General features: G+C 56.1%; 1 protein-coding gene across 2 annotated transcripts in view; it reads right to left on the reverse strand.

The window, feature by feature from the left end:
- Nucleotides 1-19,214, reverse strand: part of LOC139683574 (receptor-type tyrosine-protein phosphatase V-like) — a 39,131-nt gene that overhangs the window by 12,788 nt on the left and 7,129 nt on the right. For both annotated transcript variants that reach the window (XM_071578856.1, XM_071578857.1), the window contains 22 exons: nt 16,795-17,061; nt 15,966-16,235; nt 15,167-15,433; nt 13,590-13,862; nt 12,604-12,864; nt 11,858-12,130; nt 11,188-11,457; nt 10,364-10,633; nt 9,651-9,923; nt 9,149-9,421; nt 8,358-8,627; nt 7,684-7,956; nt 6,186-6,458; nt 5,467-5,739; nt 4,203-4,472; nt 3,464-3,742; nt 3,122-3,256; nt 2,811-3,015; nt 1,420-1,487; nt 906-1,032; nt 567-614; nt 63-156 (listed from right to left, as the gene is read on the reverse strand). In XM_071578856.1, the coding sequence (XP_071434957.1) occupies nt 63-156; nt 567-614; nt 906-1,032; nt 1,420-1,487; nt 2,811-3,015; nt 3,122-3,256; nt 3,464-3,742; nt 4,203-4,472; nt 5,467-5,739; nt 6,186-6,458; nt 7,684-7,956; nt 8,358-8,627; nt 9,149-9,421; nt 9,651-9,923; nt 10,364-10,633; nt 11,188-11,457; nt 11,858-12,130; nt 12,604-12,864; nt 13,590-13,862; nt 15,167-15,433; nt 15,966-16,235; nt 16,795-17,061 (5,012 nt within the window). The remainder of the gene's footprint in view (nt 1-62; nt 157-566; nt 615-905; nt 1,033-1,419; nt 1,488-2,810; nt 3,016-3,121; nt 3,257-3,463; nt 3,743-4,202; nt 4,473-5,466; nt 5,740-6,185; nt 6,459-7,683; nt 7,957-8,357; nt 8,628-9,148; nt 9,422-9,650; nt 9,924-10,363; nt 10,634-11,187; nt 11,458-11,857; nt 12,131-12,603; nt 12,865-13,589; nt 13,863-15,166; nt 15,434-15,965; nt 16,236-16,794; nt 17,062-19,214) is intronic.

The following is a 19,214-nucleotide window of genomic DNA, read 5'->3' on the forward strand; positions in this document are numbered from 1 at the left end:
CAACAGCATGAGCAACCGAGGGGGGAAGTCAAGTGTCACCTCTACAAGGAGCCTCATCTCACCTCAAATTCCTGGAAAAAGGCGTGGCTGGCACTTGCTGTCTTCATCTCATAGTACTGCTTGAAGTTCTGCAGGGGAACTGGCCGGTGGACATTCCTGCAGGAAATGACGTCCAGAGGAAAACCTGTCTTAGCTCTGGGAAGTCTGGCTGGCCAGTGAGATGCCACTGAGACAGCCCAGCCCTGAGACCTGTGGTACCCAGGGATGGTTCATAGCCCATGTCATTGCCCAGGGAAGAGGGTCCAGCAGTGTAAATATGGGGAAGGATTTCAGGGTGATGAGGATATACTTCTGCTGCAGAAGACTCAGGGAGGAGATGTGGACAATGCATGGACTTGGAGTGGAGGTGGGCAACAAACACTGCACTTGGGAAAGACTGGTTTATGAAATCACTGAAGGAGAGGAGACAGCTGGATTTGTCCTGAGTCCAAGCATGAAAAAGGAAGTAGGTGAAGGACTGTGGGAACTGCAGTGGGGACACACAGAGGGCAGACTCCAGCACTCACCTCAAGCTATAGGTCACCATTTCCTGGGGCAGGCTGCTCTTCATGGTTCTGGAATGAGAGCACAGGAGCTGTTACTTTGCCCTGCAGCACAGGGATGATGCCATGAAGGTCTGTGTGCCACTGGATCTTGGGGCTCATGGCAGCCATGCCATGCACATGGGCAGCTCCCCTTTCCCCTCTGCCTTTGGCTTCTGAGCTTGCCAGGCACAACTCCACCAGCCCACATCCTGCTCTGTCTAAATGGTTTTTTAAACCCTCTCCATGGTCTCCTCCAGGCTTGGCACTGAAGGTTGGGTATCTCAGCCTGCACTCAGCAGGTAGGACATGGCTCATTCTCACCTCTTTGCTCTGAGCTGTCTCCAGTAAACCACAGCAAAAATAGCTGCAAGTGTCAGGACAAACCCCACAATGATTCCAGCGATTATTGGCATTGAGAGTGGAGTTGTATCTGCACCAGATCCAGCAGCTGGAATTAAACAGAGTACAGACAGAAGTAAGAGTCAGTAAAGAAGTTTTTTTACAATAAGGGTGGGCAGGCCCTGGCAAACATTTCCCAGAGAAGCTGTGGCTGCCCCATCTCTGGAAGTGTCCAAGGCCAGGCTGGACAGGGTTTGGAGCAACCTGGGATAGTGGAAGCTGTCCCTGCCCATGACAGGGGGTGGAATGAGATGAAGTTTAAGATCCCTTTCAACCCAAACCACTCTATGGTTCCATGATATATGGCTGCATTTATTCTCTTTTTTGTATTTTCTACAGCCTATGAGCTCCCTCTGTGTGGGCACTGCCAGGGTGTTCATTGCTTCTAATCCTCACAGGCAGGTAGGGAAGACCTGAAGACCATTCTCCATCTTACCTGAGAACATGGTGAATGTCACTGCAGGGGCCACTGGGTCATATTTGGTGAAGGCAGCAATGCTGAACCTGGGGAGAAGCAGAGTCCAGTGTCAGGGGCAGCCTGAGCCAAGCACAGCACCCAGCAAGCAGCAGGGAGGACCTGGGGGGCAGGACCACTGCCTGAAATGCTGAATTGGAATGAGCTGATTGTCTGTTATGAATGTAGGGGATATGTGGAAATGGTCTTTCCTCCCCTTTCTGTCTCTTGTACAAGTTTGTTGCACTTGGGAGAACACGAGAAGATGTCCAGGAAGCACAAATGGGAAGCAGCTCTTCTCTGAAGTGTTATCTGAAGAGACAAGTGTCTGGTCTCTTCTAGGACACAAATGAGGAAAAACACTTAGTTCATGTCAACTGATTAACTGGGTTGACTGGAAAGAGCTGAGCTCTGTTTGAAACAGGGGCATCCCAGCTGGGAGGGCTGAGCCCTGACCCAGATCCCTCCTTACACACTCAAAAGTGGCTGGTACATCCTCTTGTCTGTGCAGATCTGCCCCTCAACCCCCTCCTGGCAGTGGGCACATCAATCCCCACAGCTCTGTAGAACTGACTTCCTTCTGAGCAGGTGCCTTGGAAGGGCAGGTTTTCTTGTGCACCAAATGCAAGCCAAGGCTTTCAAAGGCAGCTTTGGATTTTAGCAGCCAAGAGCGTGCAGAGCTGTGTGTGGGTCCCCTCTGGCAGCTGCCAGGGCACAGACCTTCTTGGAAAGTGAGCCTGCAGATGCCATGGCATGAAAGATGAGGGCTTGTGGTTAAAGAACTCACTGAAAGACATGAAACAAGGGCAGAATTTCTGAGTAGGGATGGGCTGTCAGATTTTCACCACCCTCAGAATCATTAACTAGGAGAGCAGCACAGTCTGCTGAGGATATTCAGGTATTTAGGTTGAGTGTTGCGTGTACTGAGAATATTTAGGTTGGCTATTTAGGATATTTAGGTTGAGTGGTGTTTGTAATGAGGACATTCAGGTTGTTCAGGGCAGCCAGACTGAAAGAAAAGTGTAAAGATTTGCAAAAGGATCTTGTAGTCCTGAGCAACTGGACGGTTAAGTACATGTTGTTGACTCATGGTAGGTGAACTACTGACAGCCTGATGGTCCTGAGTGAGCTGCTCCTCCACAGAAGGTCCATGTTGGAGTGAAAATTGAGAAGCAGGGAGGGCAGTTGTAGAACCTCAGCCTGGCTTGGCAGTGCCTGGGTGTGGTTGTGCTGTTGTTTAGGTCCCTTTGAGACTGTTGACAGACTCAGTCTGAGGTTTGTGTCCAGCTGTCCCCTCTCCAACCCCAGCTGTCCCCTCCCTGTCCCCCCAGACATGAGGCTGAAGAGTGAAGAAGTAAGTCCTGCCCTCTCACCTGTACTGTTTGTTGGCCTTCAGCTTCCCATTGCATGTTGCCCTGGACTGGCCACACTCCTCTGTTCCCACTGGCACTCGCCAGATGTCTGGGGAGCTCCTCTGGTGGAAGGGATTGGGGATGAGCACTGCCAGGTAGGAGTCCTCTCTCCCATAATAGTGGTCATACCACGTGCTGGACATGATCTCCTGGGTGGGCCTCAGCACTGGAGGGGAACATAGAGCGTGACAGTGGCAGTCCCAAAGTGACATCCAGGGGAGCTGCTGCCCTCCAGGGAGCCACGACAGACTGGGACGCGCAGGGACGCTTACATGAGTCATTGGTGGTAGCAATGACACCGTAATACTCAATCTGGCCATTCTCCTCGCTGAACAGGTCGGGTGAAATGATGACTGTGGAGCTGGATTCCACCTGGAAGAGCTCTGCACGCAGGGGTGGGGGCAAGGCTGCAAGAGGAACCAGCAAGTACAGCCTGTTAGTGTGTCCCTGCTTCCACAGTCCCACCACACATTGCTCAGCCTGTGCCAGAGACCAGAAACACTGCAGGTCAGTGCAGGACCACGTGGGGGCTCACAGGCACCTCAAAGAGTCCCCAGGTCTAATTAGCAACACTAGGTGTCTTCTTCTGGGTTGTGGGAAAGAAGGAGACTCACCCTCCACTGCTGTGCTGCAGAGCAGAGTCACAGCCTGGCTCCTCAGTGTGTTCATGCCCACGGTGCTCACAACGATTTGGTAGGAGGAGTTGGGCTCCAGCCCCTCCAGACTGGCCTCGCTTGCAGGGATGCTCATGACATACTTGGAGGTGGGAGGTCCATCAGAGAGTCTCTCTGTCACCACCTCATAAGCCACCACATCTCCAGGAGAGCTTGTCCAGTTCACGTAAAGGCTCCTTGACTGTGATAGGCATTGCACATCCTCCACTGGGTTTGGTTCTGCAAAGGAGACAGGGCAGGCTCTGGACTCACTGGGTCAGAGAAATTCCAGCTTCTGCCCTGGTGCCAACCCAGACCCACACTGGTATCTGCTCCCAAGGTCAGTGAGAGGAGTAGAGCTGGACACCTGCAACCTGTGAGCCTGCTGTGCCATGGGCCACAGAACAGTGTGAATGGGTCAGGGCCTGAGCTGATGTCTTACAGAAGTCAACCAGTGGAGATCTCTGCAGAGTCTGTTTTGCTTCTCAGGTAGCCAGGAGATGGGAGATCTCTGTCATGGGGTTAAGCTTAGGGAACCAATGGCTACCAGAAGGTCATCTTGCTGGCTGTCCTTATCTCCCACCATAAACTCTTCCCAAACTCTGTTGGAACCCAAGGGCTGATCCAGTCTTGAGGCCACCCCCCTGTTTCTCCCCCTTCCAACCTGCCCTGCTCCCTCCCCATGGCAATGTGTACCCACCCACTGGCACTGCCAAGGGCTTGGTGCTGCTCCAGTACGGCCCAGCCACGCAGCTCAAGGACACAGAGTAGTTCCTGCCTGGGATCAGCCCCTGGAGGAGGTGCTGGACTTGCCCTCTGCCCAGGGAGTGCCGCCAGGGCAATGAGCCATTCCGGGGGTCCCGCAGCCACAGCTGGCAGTCGTCCTGCTGTCCAGACACACTGCCCCAGGAGACAAGCATCGTGTTGTTCCCTTCAGCCACCGCTGAGAGATTTTGGGGAACTGAGGGGGCTACAACGAAAACCACACCAGGGAGAGTTACTGGCATGCATGTGCTCTCCTCCATCCTACAGAGACACAAACAGGAGATGGGTGACACACAAGGAGACTCCACATGCTCAGTAATAACATTCCCGCTGCTGCTGGTTGCCAAAAATGATGTTTAAATGGCAGCTGGAGGACATGCAGAGTGAGGAGTGTGAGGGGATGGGCTCTTCTTCCAGCTAATTAGCAAGTTCCATTAGAGACTTGCCCAAAGGGCTCTGCACATGACTCCCAGCACTCTGCCAGGGGATGGCTGAGCGTGGGAGCAGGGACCGCTGGATTCCCCAAGCAAAGTGCAGGGACTGTGGGGGCAAGCACATGAAAAGGCTTATTGTGCTTATCTGCAATTTCCACATTCCTTAAAAAGAAAAAAATGCCCATCTTCCCTTGATTCCCAATGCCAGGAATTTTCTGAGTGCTTGGGAGAAAGGCAGTGGGGAGGGTACACCCTGGCTGGGAGGTCTCGTGGTCTCCCAGGCTCTGGGTGTCATTGAAGAGCAGCTGGACTGCAATGGGAGCCCATGCTCTTTTTCAACCACTTATGCCCAGAGGAGCCAGTGGGGCCACAGGCCAGAGTGTGCCTCCTGAAACAGCAGTGACAGCTGCCAGTCTCTCTGCCTGACTCTCAGCTCCACCAGTGCCTTGCCCAGCCCATGATCCCATTCTGTGGTGGTACATCCCATCCCATCCCGTTCCATCACTGGAAATATTCAAGGTCTGGTCAGATGGTTCTTTGAGCAACCTGGCCTAGTTGAAGACGTCCCTGCCAGAAGCAGGGGGGTTGGATTAAATGGCCTTTAGAAGGTCCCTTCCAACCCAAACCATCCTCTAATCCTACCTACAGCTCCCAGGCAGCAGTCCTGTCCATCTCCCTGCCCCTTCCCCCTCCAGGTGCTGAGCCCACCCAGCTGGGAAGGCTGAGCCTCGTGCATGATGCAGGACTTCTGGCTTTGACACTTACTTGTCCAGTCACTGATGTTCCCTGCAGAGGCTGTGTAGGGCCCTGCCACAGACATCACTTCCAGCAGGTATTTGTGTCCTGGAGCCAGGCCAGAAAAGGTGAATTTGCTGGTGCCTTTCCCAACAGAGACATTGGCTGCCAAGATACCTGATCCTGAATGGTACAGGAGGAGCCTGTAACTGTCTTGCCCTTGGGGTTCGGCTCGCCAGGACGTGCTCAGCCTGTTGGGATACCCCTGGTTCGTCATGTGCACGTTACGGGGTGCCAAAGGGTCTGGAGAGACAGGATGGAGACACATCAGCAAAAGGCTGAGGACATTGCCTGGGTCTCTTGGCAGTGCCATCAGAAGGGATGCCCCACACTGGACAGGGCACTCAGTCTCCACGCTGGAGGCAGCTTAAGGCTTCTGTAAGCTTCTCTGTGCCTGTCTGAGCAGGCACAGCCCTGTCCCAGCTGGGGAGGGCTGAGGAGGGAACATGCAGCCAGCTACAGGAGAGGGGAAGGTGAATGCCCCAACTGATGCTCACTCCTTTGTGTCTCTCCCCTGCCATGTGGCTCTGGAGCCCCAGCTGCCCTCACCCAGGATGGTGAAGCTGGTGATAAGTTTGGCCAGAGCTCTGCTCAGCACCACGGCACTGACATGCCCCAGGTCAGTGTTCTTTGCCAAGAGCTTTCATGACTGCTCAGCATGGCACACATCCCTCAAACAGGGTACTCACATGTCCAGTTGCTGACATTCCCTGCGGGTGTCCTGAAGGACCCAGCCACAGATGCCACCTCCAGTATGTATTTGCTTCCTGGAGCCAGTCCCCTGAAGGTGAAGTTGTGGGTGTCTCTCTCAAGCGAGGCTGTGGCTGCCACGGTGCCCAGCTGGGCATGGTACAGGGTCAGGGTGTAGCTGTCCCGGCCCCCGGGCGCAGCCCCCCAGCCCGCACTCAGCCTGTCGGGGTGCCCCGTGCTCAGCAGGCGCACGGCAGTGGGGGGCAGTGGACCTGGGGAGCCACCAGAGCTGAGGTTAGGGACGGGACCCCATGCAGGAGAAAATAGACACTTGATGTGACATTGTACAGAAGGACAAGTGCTCCCTGAGGGCAAGGACTAAGAGATCCCCTCGGGCATGTGCCTCCTCATCTTCACTTCATAGAATCACAGAATCATAGAATCAGTTGGGTTGGAAGAGAACTCCGAGATCATCAAGTCCAACCCTTCATCCAACCCCTTTGATTACCAGATCATGGCACTCAGTGCCATGTCCAGTCTCAGTTTAAAATCCTCCAGGGTTGGAGAAGCCACCACCTCCCTGGGCAGGCCATTCCAATGCCTGATTACTCTCTCTGGAAAGAATTTCTTTCTGATATCCAACCTAAACTTCCCCTGGCGGAGCTTGAGCTGTGCCCTCTTGTCCTACTGTTGGTTGCCTGAGAGAAGAGACCATTCCCCACCCGGCTACAACATCCTTTCAGGTAGTTAGTTCTCTTAGTTCTCTTTTCTGTCCTCCTCATCCTTGCAAAGTTCTCTTTTCTGTCCCCATCCCACCTCAGCTTTAACAATGCTCACCCTCACTGGTCCCTCATATGCCAACCCTTCCTCATCCAGGTCACCCTCACCCCCCAGCCTGGCAGGAATGCCTTCAGCCCTGCTGTGTGCACACCTGTGCTCCCACACCCACGGGGAGTGCAGGGCCCAGGCAGTGCTGGCACAGCCTCTGTACTCTGCCCAGCCCTGAAATCTTTCTGGGTGGGGACAAGTGCTGGATTAGCCCCTTTCCAGAGCAAGGACCCATTCTCCTGGGAGGTCTCTTGTACTACACTAATTCATTTAATGAAACTTTATGATAATGTGGTTTCTACCTGCTGGAGACTCACTGAGTGGTTTGTGTGCAGGTAGAGTACAGGTCACCTGCACACTCCTGTGCTCCTGTGCACATGGAGATGGGTGAGCACAGGCAGGTGATGGCTGTCCCTGCACAGGCACAGCTGGGCAGCCCTGTGTGTCATCAGCATGTCAAGCCCATATCATCAGCTTGTGCAAGCCCACTGCTGAACATCCAAGTGCCATGAGGGTAACAGTGTGCCCCTGCTCTAACTGCTGCGTGTCACACCTGCGCACATCTCCAAAGGCACCAGGTCTCCAGTGAACCTCCCAGCTCTCCTATGGACCACACAACAGTGCAACATCTCCCACCCCTCTGCAGAGGATGCTGCTCCAGTCACTCACGTGTCCAGCCACTGAGTTTGGGTGCTGCTGCCTGGTACAGTCCAGCTGTGGCACTGGCTTCCAGGGAGTACTTGTGTCCTGGGGCCAGTCCCGTGAAGGTGAAATTGTGGGTGTCTCTCCTCAGTGAGACTGTAGCTGCCACAGTGCCCAGCTGTGCGTGGTACAGGGTCAGTGTGTACCCATCTCTGCCCCCAGCTGCAGCTGCCCAGGCCACGCTCAGCCTGTCGGGGTGCCCCATGCTCAGCCAGTGCACAGTGGCTGGGGGCATCGGACCTGGGGAGGAAACACAAGTCACTGCCAGGAGCCACATCTGGGCTGAGGGAAAGGAAATGCTCCATGTCTGTGCCAAGGCTGCACTGTGGGGGCTGGGTCAGCTCCATGAAGCCCCATGGGACAGGAGCTGGGTCAGCTCCATGAGATCCCACAGGCTGGCTGTGCCCTTGACTCTGTGGCAGATGCCTCCTCCCTGGTAGCTGTCTGAGACTGTGGATTGCTGTGGGTGGTTACCAGGGATGGGGGTGGAACAGGGTCATGGACAGACTCCTCATGCTACATCCAGCAGAGAATAAGCACTGGGTGCTTGCATGGAGGAAGGCAGGAGGGCTCACCAGTGTAGCCTCTGATTGAACTGGGAAGGGGAGGTGTGATGGCTGCAAGGAGAGCAACACACTCACGTGTGCAGTGGGTGAGGTTGGCAGTGCTGGCGTGGAAGGGCCCCGCTGTGGCCCTCACTGTCACGCTGTAGAGGGTGCCAGGGCTCAGGCTCCTGAAGATGTGACTCCTGGCATTGCCGCCCAGCGCCGTGTGCCCAACGTGAGTGCCAGAGGCTGTGTCATAGACATCCACCACGAAGCCTTCTGCCCCTCGCCCTGCTGCTGCCCAGGAGGCCCATAGTGCCGAGGCCGAGGGGCTGCCCAGGGTGAGGTTGGCAGGGGCCAAGGGATCTGGAAAGCAACAGGGAGACAGTCAGCCCTTGTGTGCCACCACTCATGCCCAGCACTGAGAGTAGACTGTTCTGCCTGGGGTTCCTTCTGCTGCAGCAATGCTGGGCTCCAGCTCCCAGCAGCCACCAGGCAGGGAGGCTCTGGAGAGAAGGCTGGGCACAAACTGGCAGGCAGGGCACATGGCTCTGAGTGCAGTATCCCTGGAGTCTGCAGCTGGATGTGACAGGGGAGATACCCTGAGCCTCTGAGGTGGATGGGAGGATTGGCTCTAGGCTGGGGGTGGAGCAAGGACAGTGAGCAGAAGGGTGAAACCATTACACAGAAACTGTGGGCACAGTGTGAATGGCTTGGGATGGAGAAGGTGGCATTGAGTGCTCTGGAAAGCACAGGTGGAGGCTCTGGGGCACATTGGGGATGGTTTGGGTTGGGGAAGATGGTGGTGAGTGCCCTGCAAGGACCAGGTGGAGGGAGGCTCTGGGGCACACTGGGGCACTATTCCTAACCCAACCAATCCAACTCACATGTCCATTGGGTGACATTGATGGAAGAGGCTTCTAACGAGCCTTTCACAGCAGTGACCTGCACAGCAAATCTGCTGCCTGCCTCCAGGTGGGTCCAGGTCATGTTCTGGGCATCTGGACTCAAAGTCTGGACCTGAACCCTGCTCTGGGTGCTGAGGCGATACAGAGTAACATGGTAGTGGTCCCTCTTGCCAGGGGGCTTGTTCCAGGATGTGTAAAGCTCTGAAGAGCTGCCTGGGTTCGTAAGGCTCAGGTTTGTTGGTGCAGCAGGAACTGTGAGGAAAAACAGACATGAGCTGGAGAGAAAAGATCCAGTTCTAAGAGGCTGTGAGACAGGATGTGAATACAGTCCAGCTTCACCAGGAAACAGGCCCTCCTCGCTCCACTCTCCCCTCTCCTCCCATCGCTTCCCCTCCCTGGGTGCCGAAATTGATCTCATGCCATTCCAGAGCTCCTCTCAGTGCTCCCACCCCCACCACTCGTTGGTGACATGGATCCTGACCTGTGCAGCTGGTGACATTCTTGGGGAGGGAGCGGTAGGGTCCAGCCACTGCCCAGATGCCCACAAGGTAGCATGTTCCTGGTTCCAGCTGTGGCACAGTGACATTAGTGCTGTCCTTCCCTGTTTCCAGGTTCCTTGGTGGTGCAGAAGAGCCCTTCTCGAGCACGCTGAGCAGGTATCCATCCCTCTGCCCAGGAGCAGCCTCCCAGTGCACAGCCAGTGCCCAGGCAGTCCTGACAGGGCTGGCAGACAGGGAACGAGGAGGAAGTGGGACTGTGGGAGAGAAACAAGGTCACTGGGACAAACCTGGGCTGCTCAGGAGTGACTCTAGGTTGGGAATGAAGCTGGGAGCTGAAGGACTGTGGGCATCCCGGGCACTGTCTAAAGGCTGCAGGTTTCTCCCAGATCAAAGCTGTTCCCTGTGTCCCAGGTGACAACAGTGCATCACCACCACAACCTGAGTCCCCCTTGTCCCAAAGACTCCCAGCATGACCCCCTGGGCTGCAGGGCTCAGCATGAGGGATGGTCCCACAAAAGAGCCAACACCTTGAGTAGGAGACCAGCACCAGTGGGGTTGCAGGGTCACAGTCTCAGAGCTCTACTGCAGAACAGACCTGGCACCCTCCTAGTTGTCCTAAGCCCCTTGCCAGGTCAAAGCCAGGCTGGGTATCAGAGGTGGAAAGGGAATGGGAACAGGGGAGCTGTATTTCTACCAGTGTAGCCAATGGCAGTCTGAGAGGAGATGCGATGAGGCCCAGCCTGAGAAATGATCTCCACGCGGTAGCGGGACCCTGGCACCAGCCCCTCCAGGTCGAGCTGGGTGACTCCACGGGGAACAGACACGTTCCTGATGATGGACAGGGACTCGGCCACTGAAAGCTGCACCAGGTGGTCTCTGCCACCGCCGGACTCCACCCAGCTCACGTGCAGCTCCTGGGGTGTCCGACCAGGCTGCACACTCACATTGGCCAGAGACAGTGGATCTAGAGGAAACACAGCATGAGATCTGTGAGGTGGTGGAGGAGCCATCTGGGGAAGAAAGGGCACAGCCTGCACCTCTGCACAGGGCTGAAGGAGAAGTGATGACAGCTGACTGCCAGCTCTTCTGTTCTCCTGGCGGACATGTAACCTGCCTGTGCATGTCCCCAGGGTGCTACCAGCAGGAAGGTGCTGATAGCACTCAGCTCCCAGAGGGCTGTTTTGCTCCATGGACAGAGAGCAGCAAGGCCATGCAGGTCTCTGTGCTTCCCCTCTCACATCCCTCTCCCACCAGTCCCCAGCTGGCCTTAAGGTCACCAGTGGTCTAGGCAGAAGTTTCAACTTGACTGGGGAAAACCTAAGCTGGGGAAAAGGGGTTTGGGGGCCCCAACAGCCAGTGCACAGCACATAACATATGACATATGATTCCCAGGACAGGGAGCACACAGGTCTCAGTGAAGCCCTCCCTCCACCCAGACAATCCCCTGTCACTGCTAGTCTTGCAGGCTGTGCCAGGATGTCCCATCCCTGCAGGAGACTGAGGATGCTTCTCACTCACATGTCCACTCAGTGGCAAAGTGTGATGAGGATCTGTATGGACCACTGAGGACGGTCACCTTCAGGAAGTACTGAGTGCCAGGGGACAGCCCCAGGAATGTGAAGTTGTGGGTGTTTGGCCCCACTGAGATGTTCCTCTGTGCTGCATGGCTCTTGCTGTAGAGCTGGAGGTGGAACTGGTCCACATCACCAGCAGCCTTGTCCCAGAAGGCTGAGAGCCCCAGTGGGCGCCGCGTGTTGGTCAGGGTCACACCAGCTGGAGCCAGGGGGTCTGAGAGAGAAGAGACACCCAGGCAGTGAGGGGTGGTTGTGGTGTGGATTGGGGGCTGCACACACTTGTCCTGGGCACCCTCCACTGCCTGCCCATGGTGGGGTTAGGTCAGGAGTCAGCCCTGGCATATCAAAACCCCAGAGCAACCAGAGCTCCTACTCCTCTGCAAACTCAGAAGCAGGTCCCCACCTCCTCCCTGGGTGACATTTGGAAATGGCTTCTGTTCAGTGATTGGCTCCTCCTGCACTGCAAACCCTTTTATGTCCAACATGGATCCATGTGGCTCCAGTTGTCCTCTCACTCTGCCTGGCTATGCACCCCTGCCCCTGGTTCCCCCACTCCCACACATGGCTCACCCTCTCGTGGGCAGGCCATGGCTGCAATTTGCAGTCACACTCACATGTCCAGTCTGTGGCTGATTGCACAGGGGATCTGTAAGGTCCAGCCATAGCAGCCAACTCCAGTGAGTACTGTCGCCCAGGGACCAGGCCCTCCAAGGTGACATTTGTCCAGTCATTCCCCACAGTCACATTTCTGACCCACTTCTGGGACTTGGTTTCCAAGAGGGTTCCTGTGTAGCCAGTGCTGCCAGAGGAAGCTGCTCTCCAGGAGGCTTGCAGAGAGGTGCTGTGACCCCCATTGCTGAGGGTCAGCTGCTCAGGGGGCAGAGGGTCTAGAAAAGGAAAGGTCTGGAGTCACCTGGCAGAAGAGTAACCCCAAATGTGCTGGGGCAGGAGCCCCTTCCATGGGAAAAGCCACATCCAGGTGCTTTGACCACTGTGATCCCTGCTGACACCCACCCACCAGTTTGGCAGGGACTGGGCCAGCACAGAGTTCAGACTGGCACAGAGAGAGGACTGCTGGGTGGTGGAGAGGTGGCTGAAGGCAGAGGCAGCCTGAGCAGTGCCACAGGAGAGTGGGCCAAGGAGGAGGGTGAGGAGGGCACTGGGCTCTGCTGACCCCTGTGCCTGGTGATTGGGAAAGAGAGCAGGGCCAGACACACTCAGCAGCAGCTTTGCCTCCTCCTGAGCCTTTTGCCTAGTTATTGGATGAAGCTGTAGAAGACACACAGTGTCACGTGCCCTGAGGCACAACCTCATGGGGAAGGGCAAGATCCAGTGGGAACGTGGGATCTGTGGCACTCACATGTCCAGTTGGAGATGCACTGGGGTGAGGATGTGTAGGGGCCGGCCACGGTGCTGACCTCAAAGGTGTAGAGGGTCCCAGGGTGGAGGCCCTCGTAGGTGAAGCTGGTGACACCCCTGAGCAAGGAGCTGTTCTTCACAGGGTGGTCTGCAGGGCTGAGGGCCAGCAGATAGCCCTCCCCCATGGCCTCCTCCCAGCTGGCCAGCAGGCTGTGGGGGCTGCCCTGGCTGGACAGGCTCACACCAGATGGTGCCAGTGGCTCTGCAAGGGACAAGAATAGCACAGGGCAGTGCATCAGGCAGACAGATTGCTTTCACAAGAGTTTTTTGCTTTTCAGACTCTGTCTTGACAGGTGGGTTGGACTAGATGATCTCCAAAAACCCCTTTCAAATCTAACAGTTCTGTGATTCTGTGACACTGCAGCTGTCTCCAACCCATACAGGACCAACTGGTGCTGCAGAAGTAGCTCTTAGTGCCCCCAGCATGATGGGCTGGGTGGGTGCCTCCCCACACTATGTACAGCTCCAATTGTCCCTTCCCAGGGTGACAGCTCTGGGACAGCACCAGCTGTGGCTCCAGAAGTCACCCAGGAGAGACTGGGCACAGGGACATGCTGATGTGGGGGGCTGGTGGTGCTTCCCTGTCCACCCTCCCACCCAGCTGTGGTGAGGAGAAGGGAAGAAGTTGCCTGGAACCTGCTGAACCTGAGTCCAGAGGCTACTGAGCAGGATCTGCTCTTGATTTGTGCCTGACACTTGCTGGCCCAAACCTGCCCAGGACCTCTGAGCCCACCCACACCAGGAACTGTGGGGAGGCAGATTTTGCTGCTCTGACTCACAACTTATTCTTGAGATGCCACAGGTGCACAGCCCTGTCCCTGCCCCTGCTGCAATCCCCCTCCTCATCCCCAGCCTCCCTCCAGGCACCAGCCCTTCCATCAGGCAGCAGGAATGGCCTCAAAGGACATGCATGGACTTCCCACTCACCTGTCCAGGCTGCTGCACTCCAGGCTGATGCCTGGTATGGCCCTGCCACCACTGTCACCTGGACAGAGTACTGCTTGCCAGGGCTCAGCCCATGGAAGGTGACATGACCATTGTCCCCGCCGACGGAGATGTTCCTTGTTGGAACACCATCCTCTCCCTCTCGCAGCGTCACCAGGTAGAAGTCCCTGTGTCCCACTGGGATGCTCCAGAGAGCCTGCAAGGAGCTCTGCTCGTCTGCTCTGCTCAGGGTCACATTGTCAGGGCTCAAGGGGTCTGGAAGGGAATGGGATCATGTGCATCAGGATTATTCCTTGCAGGGTTACATCCAGCCTGAGTCACCCTTTTGGAGCTCACCATCTCTACTCCCCAGCACAAGCATTCCTGGACTAGTAGAATCCAGACAAAGCTGGCAAACTTGATGGGAAATTCCTAAAAGTCCCCTTCCACTCCATTCACATCCTGCCATGATCTTGCTGATATTCCCAGGAACTGGCCTAGACTGAAGTCCTGGCCATGTGCCCCTGGCTCGTGCATCTGGCACGGGGGAATTTTGTTCAGTGGAGCAGGTCAGAGCTGCAGACAGCAAAGGCAGGATCAGCCTCACTTCACAGCAGAAACAACCAGCTGTGGAGACCTTCCAAAATCCCAGCTGCAGAATGAGCAGGGAGTAGGCTCCAGCTTTCCAGATTGGCAGCTGGAACAAGAAAGAGCTGAGACTTGACACCTGATGGCACCCAGGTCCTCCCAGTGTACAGCTGACCACAGTCTTGCCAGGGCCAGGACGAGTCACTGGCCACAGCAGCTCTGAGTCTGCAGCTTGGCACCTCCATCCTTTGAGGGCCAGCACTTCCTTGGCATTTGGCATGAATCTGCTCTGCCTGGAAGGCTGGACTTTCCCTGGTTTTCCTGGGAACATCTGGGATAGCAAGTCTGGGAATGGAACTCTTTGCAGTGCTTTGGACATGGTGTTGGCAGCAAACCTGGGCTGTGATGGTGAAACTTCTCCTCTCTCAGGACCCTCATCAGCCTGAGGACAGCAGGGAGGAGGATGGGGGAGTGGTGGAATAGCAGGGACTGGGAGGGCTGCCCTCAGTGTTTTGACTTGCCAGAGACTCCCTGGCTTCCTGGGCTGTGTTAGCACAGCACCCAGCACGTTGGTAACATCTACCAGGATGAGGTTATCAGGTGCTACAAAAACATGCCCTTGATAGCAATCAAAGAGCACCAAAAAGCCATTAATAGACTCACAAAATCATGAAATGGTTTGGCTGGAAGGGATCTTAAAGATGATACCATTCCACCCCCTACTATGGGCAGGGACACCTTCCACTAGACAAGGTGGCACCCAGGGTGAAGCAGACCAGCACTGGGAATCCACCTGCTGAAGGGATTCACTGGTCCCAGTACTGCAGTGTCCCAGGGCTGGGTCCTGGCGTGGCTTTTGGCCAGGTCCAAGCAGAATCGCCCTGTGCACCCAGGGCACTGGCAGGAGACCTTTGGATTCAGAGACTGGGCCAGAGGCAGGGAGAAAGCCAGGGCCACCAAGGTCCTCCCTTGTCCCTGGCCATCATACTCACATGTCCAGGCGGTGGCATTGGGGCCCACTACAGTGTAGGACCCAGCTGTGGCACTGAGCCCCAACCAGTAGTGGGTGCCAGGGTGGAGGTGCTGGAAGGTGTAGCTGGTGAGGCCCCTCCTGGCTGACAGGGTTGTGGTGACCGTCTGGGTAAGGAGGTTGTGGAGCTCAAGGTGCAGCCAGGCAGCCCCTGCAGCCCCTGCCCAGGAGGCCACGAGGCTGGTGCTGGAGCCCGGGCTGAGCCTCAGCTGGGTGGGCATGGAGGGAGCTGAGGGGAAGAGCAGGAGGCAGCAAAGTTCAGTGCTGGGGGTCCCTGAACCCTCCTTTCTCCCCAGGGTCCCCTATGCCCATGGCTGCTCCCTATGGCATGGGGGCTGAAGGTCTGGCAGGGGCATCCTGAGGCATGTCCTCCTCATGTCCCCACCCAGGTGGGCTTGGGAGCTCTTGGTGTCCCTCCAGACTGTCATGCTCTTTCAGGCTGCAGGGCAGAGGGGGTGGCAGCCTGGGTAATGCAGCACTCCTTCAGTTCTCACTAGCCAAGAGTGCCAGGATGCCCAGACTGCCCCTCTCCTTTGGGAACACACAAACCCATGCTGTGGGTGCTGCAAAGCAGGCCCAATGTGCAAAGTTTTCCCCTTGGCCCAGGCACTGGGGATGTGAAACACTCCCAGTTGTTGCCATCCTACACAAGCCTGGAGACCTCCTCCCCCTCCCTGCCAGCTCAGCAAGCACATGCACTGCACACTCCTGCCTTCCTCCCACCCTTTCCCTCTTGGAAGGGCACACCCATCACTCCCTACCTGTCCACTGGTGGACACTGGTGCTGGCCTGGCTGGGCCCAGCCAGCGTGCTGACCTTCAGGGCGTACTCGCTGCCAGCCTGCAACCCGTCGAACAGGAAGGTGGAGGCGCTGGGCAGGAGGGACGTGTTCCTCACCAGAGCCTGGGAGTCGCTGTGGTACAGGGCCAGGCTGTAGCCATCACGCTGCCCAGGGCCATGTGCCCAGGCTGCCCACAGAGACGTCGAGCTCCCACCGCTGCTCAGGCTCAGGTTGCGGACGGGAGATGGACCTGCATCAGACATGGCACAGACAAGTGTTGGCTGATGGGCTGGGAATGCCTGACCCGCTCACGGACTGGTGGAACATTGGCCTGTGCCTGGTGAGGTCCTACCAGCCAGTTCCACAGGGCCCAGTTAGAGAACCATGGAATGGTTTGAGTTGGAAGGGATCTTAAAGATCATCTCATTCCAGCCCCTTCCTGCCATGGGCAGGGACACCTTCCACTATCCCAGGTTGCTCCAGGCCCTGTTCAGCCTGGCCTCAGACACTTCCAGGGACACCTTCCACCAGTCCAGGTTGCTCCATCATTAGCTACATTATTCTTGGAGAAGATACAGCATAAGCCCTGCCCATGCAAGGGGACTCTTCCTCCACAAGGATGAGGGAATGACCCCTGGGGCTCTGGGGACCATGGAAGGACCCTGGTTCTAATGGAAATGAGAAAAAGCCTGAGCTCCCCATGAACTTGTAGGATTTCAAACAGACTTCCACACTTCTGGCACACTCCAAAGCAGCACTGAGACTGGTAGGAGCACTGAGACCCTCTGCAGTCCCTGTGGAGCCCTTACTTGTCTGTGCTGTGATGGTCTGGCTGATGGTCTCCAAGCAGGCCAGCGTGGCTGTCACCTCGATCTCGTAGCGTGTGCCAGGGGTCAGCCCGTGGAACCAGAAGCTGGTGGCGTTGGGTCCAGCAGACACATTCTGCAGTGGTATGCCTGAACCCAAGGAGGAGAGGGCAAGCCAATACCCCTTGGCACCTTCCTCTGGCTCATCCCAGGACAGGAGGAGGGAGTCTGAGCGGCCGTGGTCACTCACGCTGACATTCAGGAGGGTACCTGTGGAGGCAAATCCAAAACTCTCAATGGTGGTGCTGGGTTCCAGCCTGCAGCACCACTTCCCAGTCCACCCACCCTTACTGGGGTACACAAGGCACCAGTCACCCCTGTAGGTGCTGCCCTGCTTTGGTCAGGCCCCCTGGCACTGAGGGCTCTGAACAGCCTCTGTAAAACACAAGAATGCTCAGAAACCTTCATGGACTGAGCTCAGAGGAAGGTGTGAAAGAGATGCTCCCAAGCATGGAGCATCTGCTCCACTGGGGAAAGTCCAGAAGGCTTCAAGTCATCATGTGTTTTGTCCAGAGAGCCCTGGTTTAAGGCACAGAAATTCCCTGACTGGGAATAATCCATTGCTCACCAACTTGACTGGCTTGAGCCCCCCAAAAACACATTGTAGGGTTCTGAGTCCATGGAGAAGCAAGACAGTGTCCAGTGAGGGGGCATGAGAGATAATGGCAGGGGTGCCAACGTGCTCTTTGCAACAGTCTCTGCTTCTGTGTGGGGTCTGACAGAGGAGGGGACAAAAGCTCCTTTGGGGGGCATCCAGACACTGACTGTCCCTGTCCTGCCAAGTGCAGAGGTGACATGGAAAGAGTGGGACACTGAGTACAAAGAAGGTCCATGGCCAGACTGGCTGTGCTGCAGCAGTGAGGTCACTGTGCTGGGGCTGAGGGATCTGTGGCATCCCTATGGAGAGCATCTGGGGACAGGGAAGTGGCATACAGGGCTTGGCCTAATTGGTGGGTCAGTGGCCGAAACTGCTATTGAATCCCTGCTCTTTGAGCTGCTCAGAAACCACCTACACAACAGGAGCCAGGCAGAGCCGGTCTGTCGAGGCCAAGCTGGCAGCTGACCTGGGTGGGCTCCATCTCTGCCTCCCAGTGCCTCCAGCAGATGGTCAGGCACCTCCATCCCCAGCCTTGCTGGGAATCACAGAATCACTTAGGTTGGAAAAGCCCTCTAAGGTCATTGAGTCCAACCATTTCCTCAGTACTGCCAAGTCCAGCACTAACCCAAGTGCCACATCCATGAACTCTTTACTGCTTTCAGCCTTTGGGAAATGCCAGAAGAGCTCTATGTGCTAATAAGATATTTGTGTAATAATTAGCATTAAATTTAAATTTATAGTGTGCAACATGTCATGACAGGCTTACATGGGGTCTGGCATAACAAGAAAGCTTGAACCAAGCACAGTAACTGACCCAGAGGTCATCCCAGGGGTGGCCTTTACACAGTCAGGGAGGAGCAGTTTGGGGTGAGCCCAGTGCAGAGGCACCTTTAACACTGCTCAGGAGTTGTGCATGTCCTTCCCATAGAGCTGAACACTTTCAGAACTGTGTTCAACTTCTCTGCCATGCAATGCTGTGGTTTGGAGCCTGCTGCAGTGTTGAGAGGTTCACTCAGCAGGTGAGGACAAAGGGAGTTGGGGACATCAGATAGACACAAATAGGAACATGTAGTGCCTCTGGGAAAGGCCTTCTCAGTGCCATCCCTGAACAGTCCAAGTGCAGACTTAGGATCAGACTGCTCAGAAAGGGGTAGCTGAATGTAGCTGGGTGCCCACAGGTGAGGTATCTGTACCTGGGCCAGCTACCCTGGGCTCCCCTCACTGTGAGCAGACACCCAGAGCACAGGGTACATCTGACCTCCTCCCTTGGGCAGCCCACAGGGCTGTGCCCTGCCCTGTGGAGTTCAAACAGGGATGGTTTGTCACTGCAGGCACTTTCTTATCTCATGAAGGTATGAGTTCTCCACCCACATTTCTCTGCTTCTCTTGGGTTTCCACCAGCCTCATCACCTGCCTCCCTCTGTCACCTCCCTCACATTTGCAGCACAAATATAACTAGAACAGGCAAGAGGCACTCTGTGACCCCAAGGCCCATGACCCCGGCACTGTTTATGTCCCCACAGGTAAGCTCCACTAACCAAATCACAGCCAGCCTCATCCAGGTACACCCCGTGCCCTGACAGGTGCCTGTGGATGATCAGGAAGAGTTCTCACTGGCACAGACTGGTGATATATGGGCACTGTGCCAGCTCCAGCCCCACAGCAGCTGTGGAGATGCCTTATGGACTATGATCCTGCCTGGGCCACTGCAGGGGCTCTGAGCAGGGCACCTATGTCTGTGCTATGCTGAACCCACCTGATGGTC

The sequence above is a fragment of the Pithys albifrons genome, chromosome 28, assembly GCF_047495875.1.
Source record: "Pithys albifrons albifrons isolate INPA30051 chromosome 28, PitAlb_v1, whole genome shotgun sequence".
Classification (NCBI taxonomy): Eukaryota; Metazoa; Chordata; class Aves; order Passeriformes; family Thamnophilidae; genus Pithys; species Pithys albifrons.